The sequence below is a fragment of the Rhagoletis pomonella genome, unplaced genomic scaffold (assembly GCF_013731165.1).
Source record: "Rhagoletis pomonella isolate Grant_MI unplaced genomic scaffold, Rhpom_1.0 Rhpom_scaffold_00002, whole genome shotgun sequence".
Taxonomy (NCBI): Eukaryota; Metazoa; Arthropoda; class Insecta; order Diptera; family Tephritidae; genus Rhagoletis; species Rhagoletis pomonella.
In genome coordinates, this window is record NW_023458556.1 from 99152500 (window position 1) to 99169207 (window position 16708).

The window sequence follows — 16708 nt, forward strand, 5'->3', positions numbered from 1 at the left end:
GAATTTGTATCCATAGATTTAAGTTTTCAAACATGTATACTACATATCTGCACTGTAAAAGACTAGGTCTTATTTGTGTGTATCTGAATAAAATGAAAATGAAAATTTAGCCGGTTGCGGTAGCAAACAGCGGGAGAAATTTCGATTTAGCCGGCAGCCGATTTGTTGGCCGTTTTGCAAAAAAATAGCCGTTTTTAGCCGATTTTGCTATTTGCCTTGGTTTCTTAAAATTCAAATATGTATATATGTTTCCATTTTTGACTAAGCGACCCAAAATCTGTTAGAAATGGCTACTAGCCTTATCGCGGAGAAAATTTTCATGTCAGGCAGGGTTATACGAAATTGGGCCGATTTCGCTTATGTTTATTTTAAACGAATATATTTTTTCTAAAGAAGGGATTTTCTTCATAAAATGTTTGTTATAAATGTCTTAAATTTAAGTGTGAAGTTTTATTCGCAAACTTAGAAAATAACAAATTGTTTCACTGTTTACTAAGACGCGTTTGTGTTTGGATATAATGCCAACACAGAGAATAAATATTACAGGTAGATATTGTTTTCCCAGATAGCGCATATTCAAATCTGCTTTAATTACAAAACATAATTTTTGCCCGCTCCCAAAGTTTTAATTTAAGGGAAAAATTGATATTTTTAAGCACTATGTACACATATGTATTTTTTTAAACAAACTTTTTTGCTGAGAACTTATTTAAATTCCAAAAACCGAATGCCAACTTGAGTTAAAAGAACCAACACTGAAATGCGTCAAAATGAAACTAAAAGAGCACAAATTTCTATGTAAAGCAAAACTCTCTGGGAACTTTACAAGACATCTGCCGGTCATATGACCGGTAATCTAAATGGGAGATCTGCAGCCTCTTGGCATCATATTTTACATCAGAATTGAAGGGATTTCTGAAAAATCTGACCAGTTCTTTTGTGTAACTGTGATTTTGCATCCCTGCATATGGCCTCGGTTGATGTTAACTTAAGGTCTCCGTTTTACTGCCTTAAAATTGAAGGGGAATTTTCACAACGTTTATTATGTGTATCGGTTTTTATTTGAGTGTATTGAGAATCGGTCAGTCTGAAAAGTCCTTGCAGGGAAGACAATAGAATTTGCAAGTTTTTCTGCCAGCTAGTGTTTACGGTTGCATTTCAAACAAACGAAATTTGTATAGAATTTTTAAAATTCTTTCAGAGGGACAAAAAACAGGATCTACATGAATATATATTTTGTCAGTCCGACTTTCTTCAACATAAGTTTCCATTTCTTTGTCGGGTTTACTATATCGACTCTGGTTGCATTCCGATTACGAATACAGTTTTTTTTTGCCGAGTACCTTTCAAATCATTGGAATTAACTAAATTAATAAAGTAAACAAGTACTTTTACTTACATTTTTCATTTTAAAATCGCTCAACTTGTAAATTTAACGAACTTGTTTATTCAAATTATCGTCGACAAAAAATCCAACCATGTGCCACAATCATATGTTTTTCATAATTGCAAATTCTTGCTGGAATTTGTAACTTCTCTCCAAGAAATAGTCTTTCTACTCGTTATTTATTTAAACAAAACATGTGAAATTTAGTTGAAACAGTTTAGCCGTTTTAAGCCGGTTTTTTTTTTTTGCCAATTTAGCCGGTTGGTCCAAAAAGTTCTGGCAACACTGGATGTAGCAAAGAGCTAAATAAATATAACTCTTTCGAGCCTGTACACGTATACATTTAAATTCGGTATATTCAATGACAGGAACACTAACTTCCTCGGATGGTATCGATGAATGCACCGCAAAAAGAACACCACCGCCGATTCTGCCCTTGCGGTCACTCCTGTATATTTGATATTCATTTGGAAGAATTTCGGAATTAAAAATTCGAGGTTTGAGCCATGTTTCGGTCAAGGAAATAATATTATGATTGCAGTCAAAACCTTTTAAATATAAGTCAGTTAATTTGGTATTCAAACCTCTAACGTTTTGATAGTAAATACTTAAGTTAGACTTACGTGTTATTTTTTTGACTACGAATTAAGATTAGAAAGTTTAGCGACCTTGTTATTACTTTTATTAGGTTTATACTCAAACTCGCGAACAAAAGCTCCGGTCGGCCAAAATGAACTATTTAGTATTGAATCAAAATCTTCGGCAGCTACATCAATTTTAAAAGATGAAATATCGCGATGGTATTTAAAATTAAATTTACGAATAAATACATCTTTAGTTCTAATTTTAGTCGATATGTATGACTTTATATCATCCGAAGATCTTCTCGGAGGAATTACAACCAACTTTTTGGTAATGATGTTTGATATTCGGGGTTCCGAATCATTCGGAGGAACTAAGTTAGACAGTGCAGCTTCAAATGTTGATGGCAACACTGTTAAATCAACGGTTTGTTTGACGTTATTATTTTTAAATGCAGACCTAGTGGATATGGCTTTAGACAGCGGAGGCTCCAATGCCTGAGGGCATGGAGAAGAAAGATTAATAAGTTCCAAGGACTGGGATGGAGGATTTTTCTGACTAGAGTCAGTGACTATCTTTTAAAGTGGACTAATAACATGCCTACCTTTATTTTCTCGCTATCCTCAGAGTGTGGAGGGTTGTAGAGACATGTGAAAGACTTAAACATTTTTCGTAATGCTTAATTTCTCAACAAGAACCAACAGATCCTTCCCGATCTCAAAAAAACATTTCTGGACTGCCTAAAGAATTTAAATAAATTAACTTCGGTTGATCTACATTTTTTGACAAGACCCTTTCCTTCATTAATAGCGTCTAACACCCTACCGCTCAAACCAGCACATTTTATATGGGCAATCCCATCTCAGAGCCAGCACGACGCTTTTAACGTGGCAATTGGTGTAAATACACATGTTTAAAATGATATTTATTTATAGGTTTTAGAAGCAAAAAAGCAAAACAGTTTTGAAAACGATGTATCAATTAGAGAACCAATCAGCTGGTAAAACCGGTTTGAAAGCTATGTAGCGAACAGTTTTAAATACACTGTATATTTGACACCTAATAAACACAACGCAAACAGGTGTGACAAAGATGAAACAGCAGAAATTACAAAAAGACAAAAACAGTAAAATCAATGTGCACAAACAAAAACAATATACTATATAAAACAAAACACTCGGCACATGCAATTAAGAATATCAAGTTAATTTAATCAAATTTACAGGAAATTTTCATATTTTACTTATCTTTAAATTCTGCGCCAGACGTTTATTCACACTTTTTTTAATTTTTTACTTTATTAAGCGTAAACAGCTTTATAAAACACACAATTTAAACAAAGCATAAAAAAGCACAGCTTCACAGCTTTGACGTTTGCGTTAATTTTTCTAACAATTTTTTATCAAACCACGTGTTAAAGCACTGATTAATTCATTCAGACTGAATAAATGTAACTTATCACTGGTTATGCTAAAGTTAGCAAAACGAAAGACGATAAGCGATAAAAAAATATTTTGATGCGACGAAATGCTAATAAATTTTGATAATTTGCATAACTTATCACTTAACCGCTAAAATCTTTTCGCTAAGCATTTAAAATTTTGGTGCAACGCTTATTCATGATTTTGATTGATATTTTACTTATCAATACTAATTTCACCGACTTTTCCTTATCATGTTGGTGAAACAAAAAACTTCGCGCAAGTTCGACAACTTGCTAAAATGCTACTGATAATTCGTTGGTGCAATAGGGCCCGAGTGTCGGCAACCTGCGGCTCGCGAGCCGCATGTGGCTCTTTCGGTGTAAAGGTCCGGCACTGCAGTGCCATACGCAACAATTAGTTATTTTATTATCAAAACTCTCAAAAAATATGCTATCGATCCACAAATGAGTACCATGTGAAGCGAAATCTTTATACAAACGCTGGAAAATTGTAAAATACACGCAAATAAATACGGACGCTACACAAAAGTTGCAGATATCGAAAATCTTGTGCGAAAATGCCCACAAGGCAATGGAATCGAGTTAGATAAAATCGTTTTCATAGCAAATTTTGGAGCCAGAAACATGGCCGGAATACATAGAGGGGTACCATCGATTCTTCAAATCTACGATGAAATTCTAAAATTTCGCTGCATAGAAATAGTTGAAATCATCAACGTGCTGATAAAATAGCATTGTTAACAGAATCTAGGCAAAGTCACTCTATCGGCTCCAGTTTAAATATTTCCTTGAATAAATATTCTGAATTATATCTGCACAATAAAGTGCGACGGATTTCTAGAGGAAAAATGCATTGGCTACCTCGAATTGGACTGGTTACAGAAATTCAAGTTCATCATCATCAACTTCAGATATCATAACGAAACTAATAGCGTTTTCTTTTCTCAAAATAATGTTGCATTTATTCTGCCCTGCGCCAGGGCTGTCAAGTTTTCGTGTTCTTTTCTGAGCATCTTCGCAGGCATATTGCGTAATGATCTGATAATGTTGCCATATAAGATGACTTTTTTTCGAGAAAAGAAAACGCCATAAATGAGCTGAATCTAAACCTGGAAGAACAGGGAAGCCCAGCTTATGCCTTGTTGGACGAAGTTGTTTGTGTATTATTAATTGAATTTTTCTCGCGGTTACGGACGCGACAAATTTCAAACACAAATAAAATTTTATATCCGATTTGTCGGGGGTGAATGGTGTTATTTTTTTAAACAAGTTAATAATCTCGCTTTAAAACCGGCAATAGGAAAACGTGTCGCCCTCGGCAACAAATTTTCTGCCGGTAATATAGCCATTGTCTTGATTTCTTATTACCAGTCGCTCAAAAGGTCCGCCGAAGGCAACTCGCATGGGCGAGTAGTTTTCTATTCTCTGAATAAGTCGTTTTCTTATCGCTTTATTATTATATTTGGAATAATTTTATTATCTTTAATATTTTATTTATTTCTTGTATACAAAATTGAAACTTAAAAAATAAATTCATTATTTCTTTCGCTATAGGGCTTCCTATTTTCTCGATCCTATCTTTGGCATAAATTAGATGCTTTGGATAATACTCTTGACGCGAAATTCATCAGTTTGGGATTTTTTGATAACTTATTTAACGCATGCGGAATGAAATACGAACTGATGCAGGAAAAAGAAACAGCACTACTTTCGGATGCAACAAATATTGTTTTCCACTCACATATATATTGTCGAAATTTCCAAAAGAAAAATTTTTATAGAAAAGACTCATGTCCATAACGATTGGCCTGTTTAAGTTTTCAGGTATAGTGCGAAGGGCTTTTTTAAAAGTATTATTTTGCGAATTTATTCTGCCAATTTGAGTATTTAGTTTTTTAGCCATTTATACGATAAACAGCTCAGAGTTATATTTGGGTGTCCTTTTATGGGTCCCCAATGAAAAATATTTTCCTAATCCGTTGTAAAAAACTGATATGAATGCAGGCAAGCAAGTTTTGGGAAACCGCTCATAGCCGTTTTATGTAAATTCATTCGTAACAACCAAGAATATCATTGTCTTATTTAGAGTATTCAGCATATTGTATTTAATTGTGGATATAATTTAGCAAAACTCAAAGAAAAATCATATGCAACTCACCGAGGTATAGATACAAAGTATTTTAATACTGAGTCAACATTAACATCCAGATTGCGATGAATATTGAGAAAAGCTAGCCCATTGTGTGCTCGTGCCTGCACATTAGACTGCGCCTTAGTTGTATGGAGAAAATTTTTTGTTAAGCTACAAAGCAAGACTCCGCCTAGAAATGTTCCTTTGGTCATGAAAACGTGCCCTGGGAAAAAAATTTTAAATCGGGCAACGGAAGGACGTTCCCCAAAGGCCCTAAAGTTCAGCAAATTCACGTAATTTTTCACGAAGTGGTCAAAATTGCCTATAATTCAGTGGGAAATTTAATATATTTTAATGGCACTTGATGTAGTTTCCCCCCCCCGATGTCACATATGACTAACCTATTTTTAAACCTCCCCAACTTTTAAAGTTATTGACGTTTTTTCCACGTAAGATTAGAATTTTCTAGGAATTCAGAAGTTAAATTTTAGCCAAGTAAATTGAGATCAAATTGGTACGATGAAAAAAATATGTAGTAGCGAAATTTTGAGGCAGTTTACTTCTATTTGCACATAGATCATGGATCCACATTCTCGCCCTTAAATTTCATACCGGAACATTCCGCCATCTTGGATTTTAGGTTTTTTTTTTGGGATTTTTGCAAGCTTATTTTGCATTTTTCGTAAAAGACGGTCGTGCACAAATTTGTAGAGAATTTAATTTTCTACATTTTTTTTATACGAACTTTACAAAAAAAAAATATTTTTTATTGTAAATAATTAGCAAAAAGTTCGAAAAAATTTTGCATTTCAATGCGTAGTATATTCAAATGTTGTAGGGAAGTTTCTCTTTCAATGTTGGGTTCTCCGGTGGCACAAAATTTGTAAAGCAAAATCTAATTTACGGTTAGTTTAGATGCCATATTTGAATTTTTGCTCATTTTTTATGTTTAACACAGCCCAACAAAAATATAAAAAAAATTTTGGTACGGCTAATGTTAAAGCGGTTTTTGATAGATTTTTTAGTGCAGATTACGAATCCGTAAGCATAAAGTTTCCATCAGCTCCAGACTTTGAAAAAAACAAGGTCAAAGTGTTAAAAAATTGCGGTTTAAACCACATCATTGTTATGTATGTGCATCCACCAAAACTAATGTTGGTCTTTAAGTTTTAATTTATAATTGATTCAGATTATACTTGCCTTCTGTAATACCGAGCCTTGATTCGATTTCGCGCAACTTTTCTTCGAATTTGGAAGCATCAGCTACAGCCATATGAAATATTGTAGACGTAACGTTTTTACCCTTGATTATAGCACCCTCATGTAATATAATAGTCACCATCTCCATTTCTGGGCGTATAATAAGTTCCTTTACTTCACCAGTGGCTAACATATGATGTACAAATTCATTCCAAGAAACATATCTTGTTGAACCCTTAAATTCAAGAATATAGTTTTGTATTTAATAAAAATTAAAAATGTACTGCATTTCTTAAAAGTGCACTAAAAATAAAAATATATATATATGTATTTGTAGAAAATTATATGAATCTCTACAATTCTTCTAGTCGTTTTTAAATTTATACCGTATAGTTTGAGTCATTTTTTTCTAATCCTTAACTCATTTTACTTAGATATTTTTCCGTTTCTCAAGTTGTCCTCCCATAATCGATTTTTCGGAAGTGCTCGCAAAACTGCATTTTGAATTTTCGCGAATAATAATTTTCATTCCCATTCCCAATATTATGCTCTTAAATTAAAGTCAGAAACTATTAGATTTTCAAAATTTCCGTTGAAATCTTCTAGTTTGACGCTATACTTACCCGTCTAAGAGAGTATGGCGTAGTTCAATAAAGACCCCTGTGTTGTGCAAACTGACGCTAATTGGATATGGCAAGTGAAGTCAAGTCCTTCTCCGCCTGGTCAACAGTGGGCCGAGTATCGAGACCCAAAGGCGCTGACTGATTGTTTTTGGAGACACGAGATACTTCATCTTGTCCTCGTTTAACACCGAACCGATGTCTTCGGCACACGCCAGTAATTGTACGCTCTTGCAATAAAGTGAGCGCTTTAGTTATGTTGCTATTATATTCCCCAACATCAAATTAAATAATCATCCAATAGAAAGTCGCCCAGTCTGAAACCGTTCCCAATTCTGACGGAGCTGGTGGTGTTAGGATAGGACTTTTCCAAGATTTTGCTTATGGTGAGTTTACCAAGTCCAAGATTTTATGTAAAGACATTCGCAACAACAATAATACAATTCGCCGAGATACATATAAAAATTGCTTTAATACTGAGTCAACATTAACATCCGATTGCAATGAATATTGAGAGAAGCTAGCATATTGAGACGATCTTCTTTCATAGTTGATCTCAAATAGGTTTTTAGTTGTAAAACAGGTATGACTCGTAAGTACTTGATCAACATTTGGAAAAGCATCGGAGTTACAAATGTCCAAAGCTTCAAATGAATTTTGAATATTTATACCAGAGATGCGTTTTCTCCAAAGTTAAACATCACTTGTCCACATTTCTGGCACCGAATCATGTAAAATGGGTATACGGCCAAATCTCCGGAACCGTGCTATTCAACGCTAAAAAACGTAAAAATTTAAATTGAACGCACAAAAATTAATTATACATCAAATCCATTGAAACCCATTGAGGAAACATTAAATTATTGTGTGATTTATTTCTCTCAAATGCTTAAAGAGTTATAAGTAAAAAACGATAATTTTTGAAAACTCAATGTTAGAGATACTTCTAGAGGCGCGGTTTTTGCCCGCTGAAGTGGTTTTCGAGATACAAATATTTGATATAAGTGGGCGGGCCACGCCCAGTTACCAAAAAAATTTTCCGAAAAATTAATTTTCGCTTAAGATCCATTGAAAATATAATTTTTGAGTATATATTTAGAAATTCGTAAATCGCGCTGCCCAAAGATCTGAAAATCCTTTACATACACACCTATATATTCATGGCCGTATTTTAGAAAAAAGTTATTTTATGTATTTTGCATTTTCAACGAACTTTATGAAGAATGTTATCTAACGATCACGCTTAATGCAAACCTCTTATGTTTTAGGCTGTGAGTGTGCTATCAAAAAAGTTAGAAATTTGAAGCCATTCACACCAAGACCTATTCAGAAAATATTTGTTATATTTTCAATACTTTCAAAGGCACACAACTGTAAATGGTCTTATTTTTCTTATTATGATTTTTCATAAATACAATAAGGCCCTCCAAGGCATCTACATTCAATAATAAATGTAGAACTTATGAGCACTTAAGTAGAGATACATACAAAAAGTTTCTATACAAATTTATGACTTGCATTTTATGGAGTACACACCTTTTACTACAACTTTGAATCGCTCTATCTCAGGAATGGTAATCTTTAGGAAGAAAAGTGTTATAACGGTTTTGATAGACACTTTTGTCTCACCTATTTTTGTGATAAGTCTAACCATTTTGCTGAAAAATGCAAAAAAATTATTTATGTGAACTTTGACCTTGGATATATTTGAGATCGATGGAGACTTTTGACATTTCATTTGACGGTATTTGCAACGCTCGTACCAATTTTCAGCTTTATGCGAATTATTATAACCTTGAATGTCTAACTTGACCGGGCTCTGAATCCTCTGGAAGCCTTCCAGTCATTGCTGAAGGAAATATTTATCCAGTTTCTGCCCGTGGCTTCGATGGCCGAAGGATGGAGAGCTATAACTGGTTGCGGGCCGATGAATACCTGGTATGAGCCCAAGTGGGCAGATGCCTCATTACCAGGTACTCCCCAATAACCTGGCACCTAGAGTAAGACAAGTTCGTTCGTTCTTGCTGACCATCGAAAATCGGTAGCTTAATGGGGTCAAGCTTCATTTCTGCCAGTCTGCGAACTGAAGCCACATCTTCCTGTGCAGCCATTTGCAACCGTTGCAGTTTAGTTGACACCACTCTATAGGCTAGTTCCATTTTTGCTAACAATGCATTGTGGGCAACAAGCTCTTCGGGCTTGGCTGCGCCAACCAACACCATGTGGTTATCCATGAACCGAGTAAAGTGCGGGGAAAGCAATTCCAGCGTATGATCAATTTCAACTATGTCAGGTCCATAATTTTCAGCTTCCACTTCGCCTTTGATCCTGAGTATAGAAGATGGTGATGCTGAGCGCAAGTTAAGTTCAGCCATCGATATTTTGATATACCGTCTAACAGAAGTTCCACGTAGCGGCAAAAAAATATACGTATATATAACGGCGAATGCGTTGCTAGCTCAACAACAGTGCAAATCCCTGGAATTTACGCTCTGTTATTTTATATGCAGATGTTCGCCAGCGCTATTGGTCAAAATAAAAACTTTGACAACGGCTGGTGAATTGCACTCGAAGCGATGATCAACGGTTTCCAAAAACACGTGTGAGATCAATCCTCATAGGAGGCGCCAGAATGTTCGCGAAATAAAAGGCAGTAGCGTTACTTTACTCAGAATCTTTATTCGGTTGTACTCGTTGCTAGTGAAAAAGCAAAATCAAAAAGACCAGCAAAAAAGGATCTGTCGTTGTCAGAAAAGTTACGAGTAAACTCGATGAACTTATCGGAAGTCAGGTTATCGCCAGGCTTGCCGACTTCTATGTTGAACTCAAACAATCAATATATTCGCGAAACCATGGGACAAATATAGTAAAATTGCGTTTTTAGTTTTTCACTCTGACGTCAGTAATTTAAGAATGATTTAAAAACTTCAGAGAAATGTGCTTAGAGAAGAAGTATGGGTATAAAATTAATCCTGTAGAATTTAAACGGATTCAAGTTTCTGGTGCAGAAGGGCTGGTAAATATTGAAAATGTCATTTTAAAATTTGATCCTTGAAATTTCGCAATATTTGAATGGTCGTCCCGAATAACGTTGTAAGCGCCAATTTACTCAAAACTAGTTTTTTTCGCAGATTACCGTTAAAAATACTCTCGCAAAATTTCTCACTTTCCATCAGTTTTCGGACCTACGCTCCAAAGTAAGTAGTGAGTGGAAAAACGTTTAAAGTGCACACGTGCAATAATGGTAAAAAACGTAAAGTACATTTGGAATGATATGAAAAACAAGAGGCTAATAAATAGTAGTGAAGAATATTCAGGAAGAAATGGGAAAGGGGTATTAAAAAAAATTACCAGAAACGGTAATGGGAAAAATGTTGTAAGTGAAGGAGCTGTGTTAATATCAATTTTGGTTTTTTATTCCCCAAATTTTCAACTGCGCTTGTTCTCATCACTGATCAAGCTTCATATTGGAGACTATTCAAAAGCATTTCTCCAATTTTTATAAAATGACCTATGATGAATAATCAAGGAAACCTTATTGTTACATTTATTACATTCATTTGTCGAAAAAGGTTGTAAGCGCCACCAGCAAGGATGCTAGGCTTACTGGAAAAACGTGTTATCATCCATTAGGATTTGGATATAAAACGTTTTTCCATCATTAAAATTTTATAAATCTTTTTTTTTGACTTGAAAGATATATATGGATATACATTTTAATTCACGGGAAATCCAATGCGAGTTTGTGTGTTTATGTGACGTAGAGTCTACGTGCGTAAATATGTCAGCGCATAGAATTCAAGCGACAGGTTGGAGTCAAATCGATGTGATTTTGTTTTTGTTTTCTTAACTATTCTCGTCGCTTTGCCGGCCGCTCATATGTGTGTATGTTTGTACGTGTGTTAAGCTACAATGCAAAAACGCGACCAGGGTCTCCATGCACTCATGTAAAGAGTATCCCTTAGGTTCAAAGAGTGCCCAAAATTAACCAGTATGCATATCGTCACTTGCAAGGCAAAAAGACGTAACATCATCGTAAATGAAATGGAAAAAGTCGTGACTAATATTTTATTTATTTTTTCATAAAATGATGCGGGGAGTTGTAATTCGATGAAATTTATTATATAAATCAAAAAGTGAATTTTGAATTTTTTACTAGTTATGAATTTTGTGCATTTGAACGATGAGTTTGTTACGTCCATTTGCATTTCAGGTGACGATATAAAAATGTGGTCCAATTAACATTGCGATGTCCTAGGGCAGGACCATATACTCCAGCTCTGCATTGGAGACACGAGTTGGGCCGCTACTGCATAACAGAGGAACATTTTGTAAGTGTGTACTGCAATATAGCACAAATGGACCACATTGTGCAACGATTTTTGCAGAATGGCCAATAATCATCAATACAAGACAACAATATTTCTCCACTGGTGGTACCAATAGATCGCAGGACATCCTCGATAGCCTGATAAAACCGTAATGGTAAAGCGTGACTATTTTCCTCTGGTCTCTGCGTGTGCGATAACGAGGTCATTTGGTAGGATCGTATACGCTCAACAGCTCCTGTACGTCACATTATCATGAGTAAGATCGATTCAAGGGCTACATCTCGTTTCAAAAATAAAATAAATAAATAAAAGTATAGAAAATTGTATCATGGTCGGAGAGCAACAGTATCCACAACTGAGTTGCAAGCTGAATTTCAAATGACCGCAAATAAGAGTTATTTTCAAAATTTCAATTCAAAAAGTCAGTCAGAAAGGATTGCTCTTTTTAACATTTTGAAATTTGTATATAGCAATGTGATGCTTGTTAGCCAAGGAATGTTTATCCTATATGATTTATTTTTTCCAAAAAAGTCAGCAATTAACCGTTATATTTTGCTAATATTTTTCAGTCAAAAGTAAAAGTTAAAACTTGACTTTTGTTTTTTTTCGGTCAAATTTAAACGTTAAAATGTGACTTTTATTTTTTCGGTCGAAAATAAAAGTTAAAAATTGACTTTTATTTTTTCGATCAAATATAAAAGTTAAAACTTGACTCTTATGTTTTTGGTCAATTATAAAAGTAATAGTAAGTAATACAATATGTTTTAATAAAAAATGCACATACTTTCAATTGCAGTCTTCTATCTTCTGTAAATATATCGAGTTTCTTTAATGCCAAGCTGCCAAGTTCTGCTCCGGCAAATTGTATAACAAATCGCTAAGAATAAGCTCAGTGCTGAGAACGCGTGTTTTACACTGACTTGTGTCGCTTTTTCGGTCAAATTTAAACGTTAAAATTTGACTTTTATTTTTTCGGTCAAAAATAAAAGTTAAAAATTTACTTTTAATTTTTCTATCAAATATAAAAGTTAAGACTTGACTCTTATTTTTTTGGTAAATTATAAAAGCAATAGTAAGTAATACAATATGTTTTAATAAAAAATGCACATACTTCCAAATGCAGTTTTCTATCTTCTGTAAATATATCGAGTTTCTTTAATGCCAAGCTGCCAATTTCTGCTCCGGCAAATTGTATCACAAATCGTTAGGAATAAGCTTAGTGCTGAGAACGCGTGTTTTAGACTGACTTGTGTCACTGGCACTTGATGTATAATACATCCCAGATCTCTAAGTCGGGGATATATAAATTTTTTGCTCTCCTAGTAATCTATAAGGTCCGTATCAACATCAATGCGCTTCTTCTTATAAACGCTTTTCGATCGTAATATTCGGAAAAAGTAAAAGACAAGTTTAAACTTTTATATTTGACTGAAAAAATAAAAGCCAAATTTAAAATTTTATTTCTGACCGAAAAAATTAAAGTCAAGTGTTAACTTTAATTTTTGACAAAAAAAAAAAATAAAGTCAAGTGTCAACTTTTATTTTTGACAGAACAAATTAAACTCATATTTTAACTTTTATTTTTGACTGAAAATATATCGGTGAAAAAATAACGATTGTTTTTTGACTTTTTTGAAAAAAAAACATAACCGTTATGATTCCTGCTTGAAACAATTGAAAAATTATTATATGATGTTATAATACGTATAGGATCTTCAATTAGACAGAATAGCATCATCGTCGAATTTTCTAATTCTTTTAGAGACGTGGGTGGATAATGAGAGAGCTTTAGACATTCTTAATATTGATATAGTAGTTAATTCAATTTAAAAGCCCAATGATGAGACCAGGCCGAGCTGTAGTAAACCATAACACGAATGATGGAACTCGTATAGTTCTCCACAAATAGAACTCAATGCACAAAAACTGGAATCAATAAGGGTACTCATTTAAAAGCGCATAACTCTCGCAAACTGGGCAAACTGTGGAATTTTAAACCCTCGCAAATGAAATGTCAAAATTTGTATGGAAAGCCATTTGCACAAAAAGGGGAAACTTTGCGCGGCAATTTTTTAGCGCAACTTTGCGCAGTGTGCTGTGCAACCCTCAATCAGCTATTTTGTTTACATTTATTTTGGTTTGTGCTCAACGCTTTTTCGAAATAACTGCGGTAAGACTTAAATATTTACTCAAATTTGAGTTTCAATTGTTCAACTTTATAAATTATGTATAGTCAAATAATTAAATGTCAGAAATTGCATAAAATATAAAATTGTTCTCATGAAACACATGGCGCAAAGTTGCCCAATTGCCCAAATATGAAACTTCCGCGTATATATGAGTACCCTTACTGTCTTTTTTTATTTGCTTGTGAAAGCAGGTTGGATCATGGGAGAAAAGTTATATTTTTGGCAATTTATATTTCTCCCAATCAACCAGCAAATAAAATTATTGAATTAATCCACGAGAGTTTAATAAAACACACAAAAGATGATTTTATGAAGGATTTACTTCTACCGGGTGTGCACAGCACACATGTTTTTTTTCTACTTTTTGAGGTATACGCTTAAACTGATAAATCATATAAACATAGAAATGCAAGCAGAAGAAGCTCGCATTCACATTCTGCATATGTATATGCTTACAATTTTTACCCCACTTTAGATAATTTTTGTGCAACAGATGCCGAAATATTTCTTACTAAAGAAAATTTTACAGGAACTAGATTACAATTTTTTAATTAAATGCTTTACAATTTAATGTTAAATTTTGCCAAGATTTAAGAAAGTGAACCTTGATAATGAAATTTGTTAAAGCCGTTTCGACTTTCGAGCTAAAAGCAATAAACTCTGGCGATACGAATAACATTGCAACTAGACCTACATATAAAATTATTTACTGAAGCCGAGATGAAAAATGCAGAAGCCACCAATCGGGAATATGGAGCATTACCTGACTATGCAGGTTACCTGAGAAATTAATTGAATGAGTTGACGTTTCCAAATGTGTTTCATATCGCGTAGGGGACACTGTCTTTGTCACATTCTGAAGCTTGCGTTGGGCGCAGTTTTTGATTTAAAAATTGAATCAAAACCGAAAACAGGAATAAGTTGGCTATAAAGACGGTTGGACATTTAATCTGAAAATACTCTGATGCTTTGTATTTTTATATTTCGTGAACGACGATTTTTGTTCATATGTATTTTTTTTTTTTTTAACTACACAAGTAGTTTCGGGTATGCAGTTTTATAGGCATTACCTTGTTTATACCGACACATAAAGCGCTTTGACACAGTTCGCTGTGATTCAAAACGGAAGCATAAACCAAATTTCAATACGCTCAAAATTTCAAAAGTGTATTGACTCGATTTAGTTTTCAAATCGGTGTTTTATTTCTCACATCGGTTAAAAAACAGGTTTAAACACATCACTCATTTGACGCGAAGTGGATTTCTTTATACAGCCCGTTTTAAATTTGAATTATTATTATAATAAATTTGAATTATTATTATAATAAATTTGAATTATTGTTCGCTTCCATTTCGGTCAATCGCGCAAATTAATTATTAAAGAAATATAGAAAGAAAACAACAAATTGTTACTACGTTTATACGCACAGAATAATCGACTTAATTGAAAGCGCATTGACACCGTACACATTTCGCTCTAGTGTTTATACTTACAACTTTATATCGGCATCAAAGTAACCGTCTTCAAAAGCAAACAAAATAAGCTGTTTTCATTTGACATTTTATAAGTTAACATAATGGAAAGTGATAAAAATCTAGTTTTATTCGGCATTATAAAATCGTGCCAAAGAAAAAGAACGATTATTATTAATCAGCTTTTAAATACTGATGCGATTATTTGGAATTTGAGCGAATTCAGTTTATACATATGTTTTGAATCGCGGCGAAATGAATTAAAGCGACTTATGCATGCGTATAAACGTAGTATGTGTTTACTTTTGAATACGGTTTCAGCAAGGGCGCAATAAATGCACAGGTATAATCTTTTGAAAGAAATATGTGTTGAGTCAAATCGGTTTATTGCAAATGCGGTTCTTAAATTGGTATAAACAAGGTACATTCAATTTTAGTAATATAAAGTGGAAGTATGAAGTGGCTCAAAACCGCGTTAATTTTTAGGAACTTTTTTCGTTGAGGGTGTATCACATGATGAGTGACTTATAGGGTGTGGTTTTCATACGTCGAGACGTCTACACAGTCTAAATTAGCGTTGGATTTCGATGTTAACATTATTATTGGTGTTAATGCTACTTCCTAAGTACACGAATTCTAATTTTTCGGAATTATAACTGTCAACACTGCCGCGGATGTCAAGCCGCGAATGCGCTGACTGTTTGATAACAAGAGATACTTCGTGTTGGCCTCCCATACCATCAGACCCATTCGCTTTGCTTTGGGTCTTTCCCCAATGCTGACGAAGCTGATGGTATTTCTCAATGTCATTTTACACAGCCGTATCAGTTTGGCGAGGATGCCAAATTGAGTCATAACGGCGTATAGCCAACTCCCTTTAGGTGGTGAGTGTCGATCCTTTTCTCGCGGGTGTTTTCCAAGATTTAACGTATTGCGAATACCTGGTCGAAAGTGCATTTGCCAGGTCTAAAGCCACACGAAAGCGCGAAGGTGCTGGCTGTTTGTTTGACGACAGGAGATACTTCGTCTTGTCCTCGTTTACCACCAGACCCATTCGCTTTGCTTCCTTATCCAACTTGGAGAAGGCAGGACAGACTTTGCGGTTTTTGTTACCGATGATGTCGATGACTCGAATCGAATTAGGCACTCAGTTATGATTGATTATAAAATTGTCCGGAAAATAGACTCACGCGATTTTCGTACCTAGATCCGAGACCCCGGTCCATTTTCAAAACCTTTCCAGTTGCCACCGTTTTTGTGGGAGATGACTCGCCAGTGCTTGGTGTAAATCCTCCGATTTTGGGTACAGAAGCAGGAAAGCACATCCGCCGTTTTCAGATCGGGATCTGGT

General features: G+C 34.4%; 1 protein-coding gene across 1 annotated transcript in view; it reads right to left on the bottom strand.

Moving 5' to 3' along the window:
- Positions 1-16708, bottom strand: part of LOC118734235 (paraplegin) — a gene marked incomplete in the record, with an annotated part of 425846 nt that overhangs the window by 327929 nt on the left and 81209 nt on the right. The window contains 1 exon segment of the mRNA XM_036463957.1: positions 6745-6979. Coding sequence (XP_036319850.1) covers positions 6745-6979 — 235 coding nt within the window.